The 18,158-nt window shown below is 37.2% G+C and overlaps 1 protein-coding gene across 4 annotated transcripts in view; it reads left to right on the top strand.

Moving 5' to 3' along the window:
* The window catches only part of WAPL (WAPL cohesin release factor), a 71,193-nt gene extending 54,411 nt beyond the window's left edge, over positions 1-16,782 (top strand). For all 4 annotated transcript variants that reach the window (XM_030488850.1, XM_030488852.1, XM_030488851.1 and 1 more), the window contains 10 exons: positions 4,252-4,363; positions 5,589-5,686; positions 7,296-7,372; positions 8,553-8,728; positions 9,029-9,144; positions 9,804-9,965; positions 11,242-11,449; positions 12,642-12,730; positions 13,806-13,901; positions 14,282-16,782. In XM_030488850.1, coding sequence (XP_030344710.1) covers positions 4,252-4,363; positions 5,589-5,686; positions 7,296-7,372; positions 8,553-8,728; positions 9,029-9,144; positions 9,804-9,965; positions 11,242-11,449; positions 12,642-12,730; positions 13,806-13,901; positions 14,282-14,347 — 1,200 coding nt within the window. In that variant the 3' untranslated portion in view covers positions 14,348-16,782. The remainder of the gene's footprint in view (positions 1-4,251; positions 4,364-5,588; positions 5,687-7,295; positions 7,373-8,552; positions 8,729-9,028; positions 9,145-9,803; positions 9,966-11,241; positions 11,450-12,641; positions 12,731-13,805; positions 13,902-14,281) is intronic.
* Positions 16,783-18,158: the final 1,376 nt, after the last annotated feature.

The following is an 18,158-nucleotide window of genomic DNA, read 5'->3' on the forward strand; positions in this document are numbered from 1 at the left end:
CTTTCGCCATATTTCAGTATAGCAGATGTCAGTATGATCTTAATTTCTTAACATCTTGTAATATATTCTTTTAATGTTTTAAAGACTGTTACTAGATTTTTGCCGTTCTTAATTTAATACTTAATGCCCAACAGGAGAAGCTTCTGATTTATTGTTTACGAAGTGAGCTTTTCAGAGCTTTATCTCTGCAAATAATGTTTCAACTCCTGTCAGTAATCTGCAGTTAAGATGGTATTCCATTTTAGGTTAGATTAAAAGATGACACGACTTGTTGAGCTGCCATTTTGGTTTGTAGGTTTTGTGACTTTTTTGTCAGTTTAGGAAGAGTTTGGTGGGTTTGTTGTTGTGGGGGTTTTTTGGGTTGTGGGTTTTTTTTTTTGTTGTTTTTTTTTTTTTGGTTGGTTGGGTTTTTTTCCATGGTGGTGGTATGTGTTTTGGTTGGGGTTTTTTCCCCCAAAATACAATCTAGCTATGGAACAGTTGAATTGGTATGAAAAGTCAGTATTATGTAGCAGTATAAAGAGTTGAATTTTGGGGGAGGAAGATAATAATGATGGTAGTTCTTAACCTAGCTAATCAGTTTGGTGACAAAGGAGAATCGTTTCAGAGTACCAGTTTTAGACTTGTTTCCTGCAAACCTACGAAACATGCAGGTAGGTGGCTTGTATTAATTTTCTGGCCGTGGAAATCTGCAAAGGAAGAATGAATTTGAGATTATTTTCTCTGCTTTCAGCTTACTCTCTGAATTCACTGAATACGATCTGAAGATACCAACACAGAATGAAATTTGTTCTCTAGGTGGTGATCAGCTAGGAATTGGTATCATCAGTGTCTTATTTCAGTGCTGTTTTGGCACCAAAGGCAACTCATGTCACTCACAGTCTCAGTGCCAGGGTATCTTTTGCACTGTAAAATGCAAGACGGCTCCCTTTATTAAGTATGGAACAGCTGGTACAGGTGCCTCATTACCAAAGCATCCAGCCACAGACCACTGTCTCCTATTTGAGCTTTTCTCATATTCATAATCGGAGCTAGCCTCATGTTTTTCTATGAACTATAATCCTGTTCTTGTGTTTTCTTAGGCATGGGTTTTAAAGGGAGAGGATGTGCTAGAAGAGACTGTCTTGTGAGGAAGCTTTCCGTGAGTAAAGGGTAGTAGTATCACAGGCCATCAGTTTCAGCTGTTCGGTTTTGCGGTATTTTTTGTTTTGGTTGGTGGATTATTTTTCTTCCTGAGGCATCTTTATTCCTTAAAATTATGTTGAGCTGTTGTTGTAAATGTGTTGAATACTGTAGTACCTCACAGATGGACGCTGGTTCCCTCCCAACTGCACTACCTAGAAGCAGAGACTATGTAGCATTTAGAGAATATATGGAAGCCAAATGAGATGGTTAGGTTCTCTTCCAATTTATGATAGTAGCAATGTTAAGTTGAGCCAATAATGATCTCTTCATATGTAGAAGATAGTTGCTTTTACATAGGTCTCTGTCATGAGATATAATCAGCAATCTCTCTTTTTGTACCAGATGATATGCAGAAAATGCTAACAAAAATGCAAATCTTCTGGGGGTAAAGATTCGTGCTTTTCAGACTCAGACATACCCACTGAGGAGCAGAAGGATTGCAGCAGATGTTTTGAGAGCTCCAGTTTGTGGCTAGCAAGTCACACCTTTCCTTTTTCAATCTTACACCGATCCAAGACTGATTATCAAGACTGCCCATCTCTTTCCACAGTGTGACTATCTACAAGTTAGATAGGACTAATTTTTGAGTACTATAGCAGGTATTCAAAGGGTTCTGTTTTCTAGACTGTTACGAACTTTAAAAAATGTAACCTTAGAAACTGAACAGAAGTTCTTTGTGGGTTGAATTTGTTCCAGGGTTGGTTTTCTTTCTGGCTTAGAAGAAGATAAAACCTGAAGAGCTTAGCCTTTGTGTTGGCAAATGGCACTTGCATGTCAATTGGCGTAGCCCTCTGTAGCTGATGCTTGCAGCTAGCTCCTCTCTGTTGCATTGTAATGAAAACCTTCGGAAGTGACTTCTCTTTTCAATTGGTGAAAGAGGTTATTCTGGTTTTCACTCTCAGCATAAGGCTGAAAGCTTAAGGGAACCATGTTTTGAACCTTGTGTTAAAATTTCATAGTAATTGACATAAAAATTGGATAGAATAGATTACTCTTTCTTCTAAAGCTAAAGGGTTACAAGATTTTATTTTATTAAAAAAAAAAAAAATCTGTTCTTATGCCCACTAGTATAAGTATCAAATTGTCGTCTTCTGGAGTGTTTTTGAAGTCTTTTTGCCCTTTGGCAGGAAACTGAGCACCATATTTTAAATACTGTGTGGCTTTTGAGCTTTCATGGTGAAGGTATTTAGGAAGTTAACTAAATCTTTTGTAGGTGTTAAGATCTCTAAGGAGAAGTTTTAATCATCTTCAATCTGCTTTAGGTTATGCATGATTTCAGATATCCATGTTACAAAATTTTTGAGCTCAATCTATGAATGTGAAAGAAGCTATCTGAAGAGGATGGGGAGGCTTCAGAGAGCTAGGGATCTGTCAAACTGCAGTCTTCATGTTCTCTCCCCTCCTCCCTCAAAAAGCTTTCTCATTTGGTTGGCTTCAGAAGGGAAGTTCTCCACCCATTGCTTAAAATATCCTCATCTCCTTTAGCATTATGCTTTTAACTTACAGTTTTTAAAAATGTGAGGTTTTGGATCTTGTATCTCCCAGTGATGAAATGAAAAGACTGTAACCAAGTGTGTTTAGTTTCCATCGTGTGGGAAGACTCCATGAGTGACTGTTGGCAATTAAAGGCAGTTAGCAGCTTCCTGGGTGGAACAGTTGCAGAAGTAACTGCAGCTTTGTCTTTTGTTTGCTCTGTGATAGGGAACTGAGGTGCCGCTGGCACTGGGAGGAGTGACCCACCTATTGTAGATTTGCTGCTGCTTGTGTTCTCTTGGCCCCCACAAATCTTTCATGATGCAAGACACTTCCATTTACATTGAAGAAATGCTGTTACTAACTGTATGCTCATGAGTGACTGTGTGCTCCTAAAAAATGGAAGTAGCTAACTTTGGGTGGTAACTTTTCATCAAGACTAATCTTCAACTTTCTTTTCCTCCTTGGAAATCAGTATTTTGAAAATCAGGAAAGTAGCTGAAGATGTTGGAGGGGCTCATACAAGTTACAACTTGGTTTTCCAAGACAATGGGATGTTTATTCGAGCCCGGCAAGTATTGTTATTCCCAGGAGGTGCCGAGGTTTGAACTGGTATCCTGGGATGTGCTGTGCAGCTCAGAATAAGCACAGCCCTCCTTGAAGCATTACCGATCAAATGCATCAGGGAAGGAAGTTAACTTACGAGTGGTTAAATTCAGTTGGCTTTAGTGAGATCTTACAACTTTTACCTTTCATTGCTATATTTATGTACCATAAATGAAATTATTGATCTTATAGTAGTCCAGATTTGCCTGTGTGTTTTCCAGGTGTTACAGAAGTCTATATTGGTCACTTTTGTGTAGGTATAAATTTATATGTATGTATATGTTTTATTATTAACATCGGCCTTTTATTACAGGCCTTTGGAAAAACAAGTTAATAGTCTTGACTAAATGGTGTTAGTTTTGGTTAAAAATATTGCAGGGGATTAACTAAGATAATCACCTAAAATCTCTTCAGCTTCCTTTTGCAGGGAGTAAACTTAACTTTGCTATTGAATATTGATATGTAGTCCTCTTTAAAAAAATAAAATCAGTAAATTTAGTAAGATTTTATGCAATGTTTTAGTTTAATTCCTATCTTCTCTGGGTTTAAAATTAAAGCCACAAAATACTTACGTGAGAATCAAATGTATTCTACAAGCAGCAGAGCCCAGTGTATCTGGGAGACAAGAGTAGCAGTGTTAACTGTGGCATTTCTTGTGTGTTTTTCCTGCCTGATTTGGCCATTTCCTTCCTCCACTTGTTTCTTTTGATAACAAGAGAAGTGGATGGAAGGAGTCTGATTAGGGTTTCTAAGCTATTAATAAAATAAAGAAAAAGTTGAAAATGCGAAGTACCTTTTTATCGGTACCAAGTAATTTTTTTGATACGTGCATTTTTCCATCCGTTCTTGCTCCCTCTGGTGGTTCTTCTACTCAGAACCTATAGCTTCCTTTTTATGGTTTTTATATGACGTGTATTTGTATGATTTGATACATTGGCTACATCTGCTTATGATGATTTCACTAATTCTGGAACCTAACTCTTTCAGACCGGGCATTTGGCAATGGAGACGTTACTGTCTCTCACCTCGAAACGAGCTGGGGACTGGTTTAAAGAAGAACTGCGACTTCTAGGTGGTCTTGATCATATTGTAGATAAAGGTATATTGGAGATGCTGCTTTGACAGTCTGAAAAATTAGTGAATGTCTGCTATTTTTAATGTTAATTTTCTGTGGTTAAAAATAAAAACATTATGTATTTTTCTCAGCAGTGTTAAAAAATAAAGTACACAATTTGATATCAGGTCACGGGGAAGTTAATTAGTGACTTTAATCAGTTGCATGTGGGATTGAAAGTAGGTTTAAGGTTAAACTGAATGTGCATAGTGTTGCATATTGTGTGGTTTAAGCTTAGACAGGATACATATTAGTGTGTTACATATCTCTGTACAGCACACAAATACAGCACACTTCTTATAGAGTAACATCTCCTTTACAGACTTCTAGAATTATTGTCAGGCCTGATTTTATTTATTTATTTTATTTTTTAAACCGGATATCCCAGAAGTCAGCACTGTAAGAAGAAATTGCGGGGGGTTGTTTCCTTATTTTTATAAAGTTATGTCTTGCGTAGGTTTTTTGGATCAGCATCTCACAGATAGTAAAGCTTCATCTTAAACAAGCAGAGGGGCAGACGAAGGATTGAAGAGATGAAAGCATTCAACTTGCACACGGTTTTAGACATGTAAAGTGTGGGGAGAGTGTGCTTGCTGTGTCGTCTTTTCTCTTCTACAAAACACTGCATTACAGTTAAAAAACACAGTTGTGTGCTCTACAGTCTCTTCACTGTCGGTAGAAAATAAAATAGACAGATACGTAACTCACAGCAAGCATCACAAATATGTAAAGTCAAAATTAGAATCATAGAATGGTTTGGGTTGGAAAGGATCTTAAAATCATCTAGTTCAAACCCCCGTGCCATGGGCAGGGACACCTCACACTAAACCATGTTGCCCAAGGCTCTGTCCAGCCTGGCCTTGAACACTGCCAGGGATGGAGCATTTGCAACTTGCTTGGGCAACCCATTCCGGTGCCTCAGCACCCTCACTGTAAAGAACTTCTTCCTTATACCTAACCTGAACTTCCCCTGTTTAAGTTTGAACCCATTACCCTTGTAAGGGTTTGTTTTTTGGTTTGGGTTTTTTTTTTTTATTTACTTGGAGAAATGAAAGACTTTGGAATGCTGGTCATGTCTTTGATTGTTTCCTTATGTTAGGATCTTGTGCAGAACAGGGTTGATAGCAACTCTCTGAGTAGGTAGGTAGTTTGTACCCTTTGCCTTTGAGGACCTCTTATTGATAGTGGAAAACAATTCTTTTTGTTTTAGTTAAAGAATGTGTGGATCACCTGAGCAGCGATGAAAATGAAGAGAAATTGGTCGCTTCGTTATGGGGTGCAGAAAGATGTTTACGGGTCTTAGAAAGTGTGAGTATGAGCAGATGGATTGCATGCCTGAAAACCGCTTTTTCTCAAGCAGACCTTTTCAGTGTTACATTCTTTCAATATATAGTTACATAACAACCCTATGATGTTGATTATTTTTTATAGAAAATACTGACTTTCTGATGTTGTTCAGTGTTCCTGGAGTGTTCGCCTGAAAATTTCTTTTATCCTTCTGTATGTATGTACAAGATTGCAAGTTTATTTTTTTATAAGAATAACCATGTAACATGATGCTTTCTTTTTAAGTTCCTTCAAAAAGCTGCTGTTTATGGATGTTTGTTTTCAAGGCATGAGTTTGACTCTTGGATCGGTATGGAAGTAGTGTTTTCTTTGAAACAATAAATCAATGTATATTTTAAGAATTGCTTCTTTTGAAGATCAGCTGGCTAAGTGCTGAAAGAGAAAACTGCCCTGAAAGTCAAACTAATCCGGTAGTCAGTTGAGCGTATATATTGAGACAATAAATATCTTTTATGACAACCTTGTTTAGAATTAAAATACATGGCACTTTTGTCGAGCTTAATTGACAGGAATTGTAAGCATATGCTTCTCTACCATGCCTTATTTTGCTGAGTTTTGTATTTGTTACTAGTGTTTCTCTTTTTGTATTGTGATACAGTAAGCAAGCAGGAGAGTGTTGTGATGTTTTAACAGTACCTCTCCATGCATCAGAAAGGGACGTTCAGGTTCAGAGTACAGGCCGTTGAATCTCAGTGAACACCTTAAACCCTAGTTAAAAGGCAAATAGCTACAGTGGTAACTTGTTTCCTTCTCTAAAATAGGAGGACAGACGCAAAGATAGCGTAAAAGTAAGCAAAAACCTAAGGAATATGGACAATTGCTGAACTACTAAATCAAGGGTGCCTACTTAAAAATTAATAGCACCTAACTCTCTACCTGCCCCCAGAACAGCGAGAAGAAAATTTTCAGATCCGATTTCTGCTGTCATATTTGATAGATGGAACTGCCAGGCAACAGCAGATAGAAGAGCCTTACTTAGTGGTAGCATATTCAAATTTGAACTTAGGGGTGGCTTGTGATGTAGTAAGATCCTTAGGAACTTGGAAGAGATGACAAAAATCAACACACCAAATCATGCAAATTTAAGAGAAGAACTTCTACTGTTTCTGTAAGTTGATTCTGAATTTCAGTCAAGGGAATCAAGGAAAAACTTGATTTTTATGGTTGGATGCATAATAAGCTCTCAGAAGTGAAGTTCATGCCAAGTCCTAAAGATAACATTACATATATAATTGTATTCAGTGTTGGTTGGTTTTGGGTTTTTTTTTTCATGTATATATTTACACGCACACTCTTAGGACACTGTAGTCCCAGGATATAGATTCAGGGCGGTTCTTTGGCAGAACATTCTGCCACGTGGTGTCTGTCCTTACTGCATCAGGGAAGATGGTTTCAGTGCCACAATTTTGTGTGATCAATTACAAGATGAAAACTCCAAGGACACACCGGACAAAAAGTGAAAGCTTTACACTGGATAATAACCAAGACATGTGGAACTGATTAAAGTGGAGTGGTGGTGGAAGCAAATGCTTTGCTTTCCATTTCTGATATTACTTTCTCCTCTTTTTAGGTAACTGTGCATAATCCAGAGAATCAGAGCTATCTGATAGCATACAAAGACTCGCAACTCATAGTCTCCTCAGCTAAGTAAGTTGTAACAAAAAGGCAGTTATAATTTCCACTGTTGCTTTTCATTAAGTAATGCTAAAGTTAATTTAGATGAGGGTATGGGTAACTGCCTGAATGCTACCAATGTGTAGTGCTGCTGTTGTTGGTTCTGTAGAAGCAGCAAACTGGAGATTCAGCTCCTTCTGTACCAAGTTAATATGAACACAGAAGAGGGCAGTTGGCAAGCTATGCTTATTTATTGCATTTTCATTATGCTTAAGCGTTTCCTGAAATGGAGCGTAACAGAAATGACAGTGTAACTAAAAATGGTGAAATTTTGTTCTTGGGTGTTCTCCCTGGCAAAGATGCTTCTACAAACCCACCTCTAACCCATTTATCAGCCTGAGTGAGGTCTCAGTTTACTGGCAGAAACTGTATCCCTCTTGTACTGCTCTTCATAAGAGAACAAATGAAGTTGAAAAGCTGACTCTGCAGACCTCATTGGAATCATAATGTCATGGTTGTATGTTACATATTTGGAGTATTTCTTTAAATAAATAAATGCACCCTAAAAAACCCCATACCAAAAAAAATCCATACCAAAAAAAAATAATTTTACTGTTACTTAGACCAGTATGTATTTTTGACATTTTTAGTCTTGTTTGTAATTGAAAGCAGTGTTGTCAGTTTAACATCAAGCTAATGTTATGCAGTAGAATCATGCCTGTGGTCCATTACTGTTACGAGATGAAGATTTTACTGCTAGGAAGTCACATGTCATTTGTTTATTTCTTACAGAATGGAAATAGCTCTGAGGACAGAACAAGAGAACATTGAGATAACACTGTCAGAATAATGTAGTGCATTGATGTCAGACGATATGAGAGGCTGGGTTGTAGGGAGAGGAGATCTTTTGTAAGGCAATGCGATGGAGTTGGAAAGAAAAATTAACTTTTTCTCTTAATCTCAAGCTGATAAAGCTCTAAGCCACAAAGCTTTCCTGATTTTTGTTTTCACGATTTCAGTTGAGCTCATAAAAGACTTTATAGGTGGTAAGTTTATTATCTCTCCCTACAGACAGGGCATCTGGGCATCAGAACATTCTGCATAAGCTCTGTATTTGATTTTTTATTTTTTTCTTTCCCTGGTGAAATGAATCTAAAGGTGTCATGGCCTGTATATTGTGGAGGTAATTTTGTTCTGCATCTTCTCCCTGCAGAGCACTGCAGCATTGTGAGGAGTTAATCCAGCGATATAATCGTGCTGAAGACAGTATCTGTTTACCAGACAATAAGCCTCTGCCTCACCAGAATGTAACTAACCATGTGGGTAAAGCAGTGGAAGACTGTATGAGGGCCATCATTGGTGTCTTGCTCAACCTGACAAATGATAACGGTAAAACGAACAAAAATAATGTGCATATTTGGAGTTAAAGCATCAAATAAACCATTATTTAAACCGTTTTCCTATACTAATTATGGTCTTTCCGTGCAGTGCAGTAAAGCAGTTATGAAGGGTAGATGCTTGCCTAATCAGTAATTTTCTTTGCAAATTGGATGAGTAGTCGCAAATATTAAGATGCGAGCTTTGGCTGAGGGAGTCTCATTTACCTTTAGGGACAGGTTTTTATCAATCTGCTTTCAATTATGAAAAGGAATATTTTCAAAATTGAGCCTCTAAACTCTTTCTTTACAGAATGGGGTAGTACAAAAACAGGTGAACAAGATGGTCTGATCGGCACAGCTATGAATTGTGTGCTTCAGGTTCCAAAGTTCCTACCTCAAGAACAGAGATTTGATATTCGGGTTCTGGTAAGCTGTTGGTTTTGTTACATTAACCTATAATGATTTGCCCTCTTCTTGTGCATTTAACTACTCTGGTTCCAAATTAAGGAGCAGCCTCTACAGTTTTCATTAACCATATGTATACCTAGTGAGGCACTCAGAAGGTTTCTGTAAGGATTGGGTGGTGTTTGAGTTCTAACAATTCTCCCTGTGTTTAGTGGGGAAAATGCACTGCTAGATGAACAAAGATTTAACTAGTAAGTCTGTGAATTATCTAATTTTCAAACGTCTTTTCAACTTCAGAAATATGGTGGATGTTATTGTTTGAGAGGCTTTGTCAAATTTACCTCAGCTTATGTAAAATGGGTCTGTGTAGGCTAAATAGCAGTAGTGAAATTGTGTACGTGAAGGGTCTTTTAAGAATATAAGCTGAAGGTTGGACACCTGAATCCCTAATCTGTAGATCAAATTTCATCTTTAAAAATGTTTTCACGTGCTAGTATACAGTAATCTCAGTTTTGCCTCATTTTTTTAAGTCCTAATCCCTCTGCTTATCGAACTGTTTTGTAAAGGTCTAAGTTATGTAGCCTCAGAAAGATAGGGCTGAAAGAAGACATTTATCTGGATAGATGTTTTTTGCTGAATTATCCCTTTTAAATGTGTGTAATCCTCTCCAATTCTTGCAGGGATTGGGTTTGTTGATCAATCTAGTAGAATACAGTGCTCGGAATAGGCATTGTCTTGTCAATATGGAAACATCCTGTTCTTTTGACTCATTCTGTACGGGAGGAGGAGATGATAGCCTAAAGATAACTGGGCAGATTGATGCTGTTCAGGCTTTAGTGCAGGTAAGAAATGTGGTTTTCTGGTAATAGTTACCATTTCTCATTATCAGACTCTCAAGGGGGAAGGGAAGAAGAACTCTGCAATGAAGATTTGTCAGAATTTTTTTGCTGTTTAGTATTATGAGTAGCACAGCATAGTGGGGAAGAGGGGTGCTGCTCACTTCTTCAGTACTGTACATTACAGAAACTTCTTTCCTGGTAGAAGACAGTGGAATCATTATTAAAACATCTAAAGGCTGCTCTTGTGCTCCATAAAGCTGTCTTGTTCGTATACAGTTTACTTCTAGTTTTCTTGTTCCTAAATGGCTTACTTTTGTTTTAAACCAGCTGTAAAAATTGTAAACTACTTTTGTCTTGCTTTGCTTCCACAGATTATTTTTTTAAATACTATCTTTTGGGGACTCTGCAACTTTAAATTAAAATAAATAAATAAGTATCATGCTTTATAAGAGCAATAAGCTATGGATGTACTGGTTATGGGTGTGAAATAGCATTCTTAAATGTTGTCTTGGCTAACTTCTTAAAAAAAGAAATCCACCAACAATTTTGGTCACTGAGTCCCACCATGCAAACCCAAATAAAAGAACTGGAAGGAAATTACAGACTTTTATTTCAGTTGAGGTAATTTTACGAATGCGTTTAGTGGTTCTCCTATTTAACTATGTGAAATAACTGTCCAGCAGCAGACCAACTAAAATCAACAATAAAAATAGTTGATATCTTAATGTATACAGCTCAGCAAAGCAATATTTAAAGCTGGTGATTATACGGCTTGGGAAATAATTCACAAGATACTAGCGTACAACATGAGATTGCTAGTTCAGTCACATCCTTGATAAGTCATTTTAAATTAACTCTTTCAAATTTTTGTGTTGTACTTACGAAGGGAAAAGCAGAGAGAGCAAAGGGGATACTAGCATGGGGAAAAAAACCAAACCCGGGAGGATTGATAGAGAACAAAAATGGGCAAGAAAATATGGCAACCTTCAGTCTTCAAGCTGTGTCTCAAAGACAACGGTTAAACATTTTATGATGCCAAAGAGGAGCCTGCCAACTGCTTTAACTCTGGGGTGGGGGAGAGGCCTTTTCTGTAAGCACAGCATTTGTGTAGGGATAAATGACGTTTTCCTTTGAAGAAGAAAAGGCTAGTGTTAAAAAAAGTATTGAAGACTAACTGTATTAAGGGGTGAATTGTGAAGAGGAAGTACTTTGAAGTATTAACTCAATGTGTTTAGGGTTTAATTTATAATGGAAATTCTCCTGAAATTTTCCGCATTAGCTATTTCTTGAGTGTGAGCGGGCGGCTCAGCTGGCTGAGAGCCAGACAGACGAATTGATTAAAGAAGCTCCTACTGCTCAGCATGACAAGAGTGGGGAATGGCAAGAGACAAGTGGAGAGATACAGTGGGTCTCCACAGAAAAGCCAGATAGCACTGAAGAGAAAGATAAGAAGGAAGAAGATGATGAAGAACTTGATCTTAATAAAGGTATGTTGTCTGGCTGTGATGAGCTCAGAAGAGGCAAAGAACTCTGTGACTGCATAAATTCCCACCTTGTCCTCTGCTTCCTATCTACATGCACTCTCTTGGGCTGAGATTTTCTCAGCATATCCCCCAGGTGAAGCTTACAGATCATAAATAGGAGCAGTTCAGAGCTGAAGCATGAGAAGTGGAAGAAGTTATGCTACTTTTTATTTTCTTATTAGTACCTTCTATCAGCTCCTTCTTAAAGTTTGGTTGGTTTTGTTTCGGTTTTTTAGGGACATTCTGCGTAAGAAATATTCTGGAAGGGATGGCTTTTTGGCCTTTATCTTGTTCTTCTGAAACATTCCTTGAAAGTTGCCTACCTTAATTTTGTTTTTCAGGGTATCATGACCTGTTCTTGTTTCATGCTACTTTTAGAGGTTCTTTTCCTCCTCTCCCTGTTTGCATGTATGATGCTTCTGCCTCGTTTTCTTTCTGTCTTGAGTTCTCACTCCATTGGTGGTATCTCAGGTACCTCTTAATGCCTTGATGTGCTGCATCTTTGGTAGTTTGTTCCAGGAATTTCTAGTATCTCTAAGTCAAGTTAAGTAGTTTGTCTCTGGAAAATGTATCAGGTCTGAACATCAGTTCTCCTTGTTTAATCTTCTAATAGTAGGTGCAGTGTATTACTTCTAATAGGGTTTTAATTTTCTATTAGTAGATGTGGTGTATTACTTTCTCCAACCTTGCTTTACATCCTTCCTCCTTTTTGTAGCTCCATGAGCTGGTGTCTGTAGCTATTTGTAGTTTGCCCAAAAATGCTGAGTCATTAGCAAAAAGTGCTATATCTGTTATCCTTAGTACAACGAACTTCTTTTGGTGGAAGTGTTACTGGCTTATAGTATCACATGAAACATTTACATTCATACTGTGGTGTGTTAAGCATACAGTTTGCACATTAAAATCGCAATTAAGAAAACACCGTACGATGTAATGAGCTGAAAGTGAGTGAACGCCGGTTTTCAGTTCCAGAATGTGCTGCTGAATTAGTAAGTAGAGAGTCTGTCTGATTCTTGCGTCTGAAGTCTCAGTCCAAAAGCTCATTTTGTTTGAGAATAAAGAATTCTGAGAAGTGATAATGAAAGATTGTATTGGAAGCAGTAAAAGATACCAGCTGCTTAGAGAATACAATACACTCAGTTGTCTCTCTTTACAGCTCTTCAGCATGCTGGGAAGCACATGGAAGACTGCATTGTGGCCTCCTACACAGCACTGCTTCTAGGCTGTCTCTGCCAAGAGAGTCCAGTAAGGGAATAAATCAATAACTTCTTCTTAAAGTCCAGTACAATTTTTAGTGAAATAATGATTTGCAGTACTGAAATGGGTTTATTAAATTAGGCTATCATGTGAGCTAGTACACTGATGAAGCTCTGATGTATATAGTTTTGTGAGGTATTCTGTCCAAAGTCAATTTTCTGAACATCAGTATGTTTATCAAAAACTGTTGGAATTGAATATTTAACCTCTTCTGCCCCTCTCCCCTTCACTGTTAGTCTTAGCCAGCACATGAACTTACTTCAGAAAGGCAAAGAAAAATTGGCTTGCTTGTTCTATAATTATAAAAACTTGCTTTATTTTTCAGTAGTTTCAGTAAGAAAGTTAACGTCAGACTTGTTTATTCTTTTTTTTTTTGTCAGTCTGTTTTATTATTTCCTCCATTGAAATTACATGAAATTGTGTATGTCCATGTTAGTTGAAGATGATTGTCTCAGATTGGAACTGCGTAATAGAAAGCTGAAGTTAAAACTTAAGAATATAGAACTCTAATAGCTGAGAAATTCATAAACTCTCCTGTTAAATACATGCTGAAATGAAAATGAGCTTGAGACCATGATGGCAGAAATGGTCTTTAACATGCTGTTCTGTACCTTTTGACTGACCAGCTTCCATACCTTTTAGTGTTTGGAGTGATACTGACAGTAAGTTCAATAATCATAGAATAGTTAGGATTGGAAAGGAGCTTAAGATCGTCTAGTTCAAGTCTTAACAATTGTAAAGGGAGATTCTCTCCATGTCAGGAGAGTGATCTGGTGGGGTTTCTAGTTCTTGATAATCTCATAGGTCCTGGGGAAGTCTGGTGGTGGTAATGAACGGGAAGGGAAGGGAGAAAAAAAAAAACGGGCAGATTTTTAGTAGTTATTGTTTCCTGGAAACATAAACATGAATATTGCTTGAGAGAATTAAAACACAGAGATGACAGCAAAACCTATCTTAATAATGCTGTGAATTTACTTGTCTTACTGTATCTCACATGCAGAGTAACATAGTTCTGTGTCAGAAAAGTATTTCCCAAATTAAAATAGATTGTTTTATTTCATAGATCAATGTGACTACTGTGAGGGAGTACTTACCTGAAGGGGACTTCTCAATAATGACCGAAATGCTCAAAAAATTTCTCAGTTTTATGAACCTTACTGTAAGTATTACGTATTTTAAATTGATATGTGTAGATACTTTTGTAATCGTGTTTTCCATAAATAGTCCATACATTTTAGAAGCATTTAACATTTTCCAGTTTGTGTCTTTAGAAGAGCATGGGATAATTTTCTGTTCTTTAAATACTGAAAACCCAGTTGTTTGTCATTATTTTGGTAGTAAATGGAATGGAGCTACTTTCATTCCAGTTGATTGTGACTGGTCAGGAAAATGTTTTTGAATCCTCTGCCTGAACTGAATAGCTCTTACTAATATGTAATTCTGTGTACTGAAATTCTGAAATGAGCATACCTTTCAAATATTCTAAAGAGGTTTTACAAATGCTTGTTTGTGACTTCTGTTTTCTATTACATTTTCCAGTGTGCTGTTGGAACAACAGGCCAGAAATCTATCTCTAGGGTGATTGAATACTTGGAACACTGCTAGATACTTAACTTCCGCTGCAGGCACTCTAATGCTGGAGCTACCCTTAGACAAAAGAAGAAGTCATGAAAGAAGTCCTTGAAGGATATACCAAGAGCATTCATCTGTGTCATTCGTGTTCGGATTTTTAAGGCTACCTGGTCTCTTAACCATGCATTTGGCATTTTCTAAAAGACAGTTACTACATCAATCTGCAACTATCAAAAATGAGGGGAAAAGGTTCTGAGGAAAGTAAATAAAGAACCCATGCTGTTTATGATGCAGTGCAGTATTTAAATATTTTTTGGCAGGGTTTACCCTCCCTATCTTTTTTTTCTTGCTTTGTTCGTGACAAGTTTCAAGGGGGAAAAACTTGCTGCTGATAGTGCAACTGCTGTTTACTGTTGAGCCACTGTTTCATGCCAGCCAGGTGCAAAGGCAGCTTAGCTACTGAGGTATCAAACAAATGTTCTAATAAAGAAGTTCTGGACAGCAGCACCGCTCCTATTTGAGTTTAATTTGCTCTTGCTTTTTTTATTACTAGATTATTCCAAAATCATAAGAATATAAATTTTTAAATACTTTTGTGATTTTAACTACTGTCTATATTTAAAATTTGTTGGAATCCAAAGAGGCGAGGATTGGATAGTTTATTTTTTATACTGTTTTGATTGAAATTAGGTTGATGAACTATTTCTCAGTTCTAAAACTATCATGGCCCATGTACTGTAAACCGGTAGACCATAACACTTTGTAGTTCCAAGAGGCATGCAAACCCATAAACACACAAAGCCATTTGAGGGTATGTTATCCACAAAAGAAAGAGTAACTGTAAGAAGTTGTGCCCTGTTTTAGAAAAAAAAAAAGGGGGGGGGGAAAGTTGCTTGTTTTTTGGGTTTTTTTTTTTTTTTTTTTGCTTTTTAACATATTAAATCCCAGGGTAGCTCACACTTCTAATAGGCAAAAACTTTGAAATGCTGTTTTGTTTTAAGGAAGCACTCAAGGTGTATTTTGTAATGCTCAGTACAAAGAATTCGGATGCTTTAGGGGGACGAATTTTACAGAAGCTAAAACACCAATGGGGATTAATGTTTCTAGCTGACATAATCTTTCTATTTCATTCTTCTGAAGTATGACAAAGTTGAAATGCATACAACACAAAGCCTTAAATTGCTGATATAGCTAAGATTTTGTTCAGTCTGAGGTCTAGTTCACAGCAAAGCATTGTGTTTGAAGACTGAAGTGGAACAAAGAATCCCAGAAAATACATGACTTTTTTGCTTTATTTTTTTTTTTTAAACAATTTTTTTCTTGCACTCATTATTCAGACCAACAGAATTGGTAATTATTTTTATTAAGGTGGTCTTGAATATTTGCAGACTGTTGTGAGATCTGCTTCATCGACATTTTTAAATACCTGTATAGGTAGTTACATCATGTTATTCCATTGAATTTGTGAAACTTGAAGCCATAAAAATATTAGTTCTATGTATAATGAGGGGGAAATAACAGGAAATCTAACCTGCTTTTAGATCTTGTGTTATCTCCATGTATAAAGTTAAGAACTTGTGCTTTTGTATCAGTGCCAGCTGTAAATTTTTTACATACAGTGGCTGCCTTCTATGTCTTCCTATTTTTGATAATGCAGATTGTTGGGAATTCTGTAAGGAAGTAACTGATTAGCAGCAAAAATCCTATGTTGGTCATACTTTTTTGCGTTTTCTCTCATCACCTTCTAAAACTTAGCGTACCAGTGTAACTTAGAAAAGTTTTTGAGGTTGTATCCCCCTTTCTTTAAAAATAAATAAACCGGTATTGAGAGAGAGGAACTGTGTGTAAATGATCTGCATCAGGAGGAAATGATTCAATATTTTGCCCATCTAGTTTTCTGATTTTCGAGATTGTCACTTATAACGGGATTTCAAATTGATTATGTAGTTTTCTGTGGAGAGAAGGCAAGAGAAAATACAGTGCTTATGTGCTGATGGGGGAAAGCAGGGACAACTACCTTTCTTTGTTACACTGGTAATTGTTTGGGGTTTGATTTACCTCAGTGTTTAACAGTTTTTTTCAATGTAACTAATTGTCAAGCACTGACAAATGCAGATTATTTTTTTTGAGGGTGGGGGGAGAAATCACCCTGTGAACTGCAGTGCTTTTTTGTGTGTTAGACCCTCAAATAACTCTGCATTAAAGGGTACTTGAGGCCAACTTGCAAATTAAAGTTTTAAAGTAACTTTTTTTCCATTGTAAATATTTGTGTAAATACTCTCAATTGGAAATTAGAACAGTAGAGTACTTTTCTGAATCCAATCCTATTTTTATTTTATACAGTATTTCTCAGCTGTGATCTTTGGAGCAAAAGCCAACGGCAGGAAAAATAGTTTGTACCAGTTTCATGAAGTATGTCTTTGGGTTTTTGTAAATAATTTTAACTCAAATAAAATTGCTACTTTCAATACATATCTTGTCTTTTAACATGCAATAAAACACTCCTCTGAGTGATTGCAGAAAGAAGGCAGTGCCAGGTAAATTGTTAAAAGGGGAAAAAAAGGAGACAGGAGTGTCTGGAAGGTACTGCTCTGTGCTTCACTGGTGCGTTGGGACAAGAAAATTCAGTGCCTGGACTTGAGGCTGCGGTGAGTCAAGCCAACTAAGCCTTGAAATTTTCTGGAGATGATGCTCTCCATCTCTTGATGCGTTCTGGAGTTCTCCACATAAGTTGCTATTGACCTTTCAGCCAAAGGGCCATGTAACAGCTCTGAAGAGCTGTGGTTAGAGTAACGGAAATATGCTAAAGTGTAGGTGAAGTGGGGCAGTTCCTGTCATGGTGATACTTTTCACATCATGGGGGATGTTAGTGGCTGCTTTCTTAAGTGAAAAATGAGAAAACCGCTGTGAGCATTGCTCTGTTTCTCTATTAATGTGAATGATGCTTTAATTTCAGGATGGATTTTTTTCCCTGTGGATTTTTTTTCTTAATTGATACAACTTGATACAGTCACAAGATGCAATAATTCATGAGCTGTGAGTTGAATAGGATGTGTCATCTCATTGCCACTTTAGCAAGTGTCAGCATAATGTAACTATTTCTGGGCTGTGAAGGGATGTTACTGGAGTTTGAAATACAGAGCAATATGTTGTTGGTATGTGGCACTGTAGGAGGCAAAAACAACTTTATGTAAGCAAGTGTTTTCCAAAAAAATAACGTCCAGTAAAAGTATTTCCGCTTGGTTATTTTGTCAGTAGATAGTGGAAGTTATGTGTGGATGCTCTGCGATGACATCAGTGTTTTCAGATTAACAGGACAATTGTGAAGCTTCTATAGAGTTTGGGAGTCATCACCTTTCACATATATTATTTCACTTTCAGACTGTTTAGAAATGCATGATTTGCGTAATCAGTGATCTGGCATGAGGTGTACAGCACTGGTTTATCAAAAGCTTAATGTAAAAGCAGGTAGTAGTGCTAGAGGTGATTCCTCAAGCTGGCCTAATGGGTTTGGTTTCGTGCTGTCAGCAGAGTGAGCCTGAGCAGAAGATTTGAGCTGTCACCACAAAAGTATAAAAGCCTTGCTTTTCTCCCTGAGCCGAGCATCTGTGCCAAGTGTGCAGCTGGCATAGCGCGGTTCTGCTGGGAACTGAACACTCACTGCATGGCCACATCTGGGCAGATGAGAAGACAGAGGGAATTTTCATACCCATCGCAGGCTGTTACTCTTTTTTTTTTTTTTTTTTTTTTTTTTTTTTTTTTTTTTTTTTACCTTTTCCTGTAACAGAATATTGTAACAGAAGTTCTTGCTTTTAACCATGTTTTCAGGCTCAAGTACCTCACT

The sequence above is a fragment of the Strigops habroptila genome, chromosome 5, assembly GCF_004027225.2.
Source record: "Strigops habroptila isolate Jane chromosome 5, bStrHab1.2.pri, whole genome shotgun sequence".
Lineage (NCBI taxonomy): Eukaryota > Metazoa > Chordata > Aves > Psittaciformes > Psittacidae > Strigops > Strigops habroptila.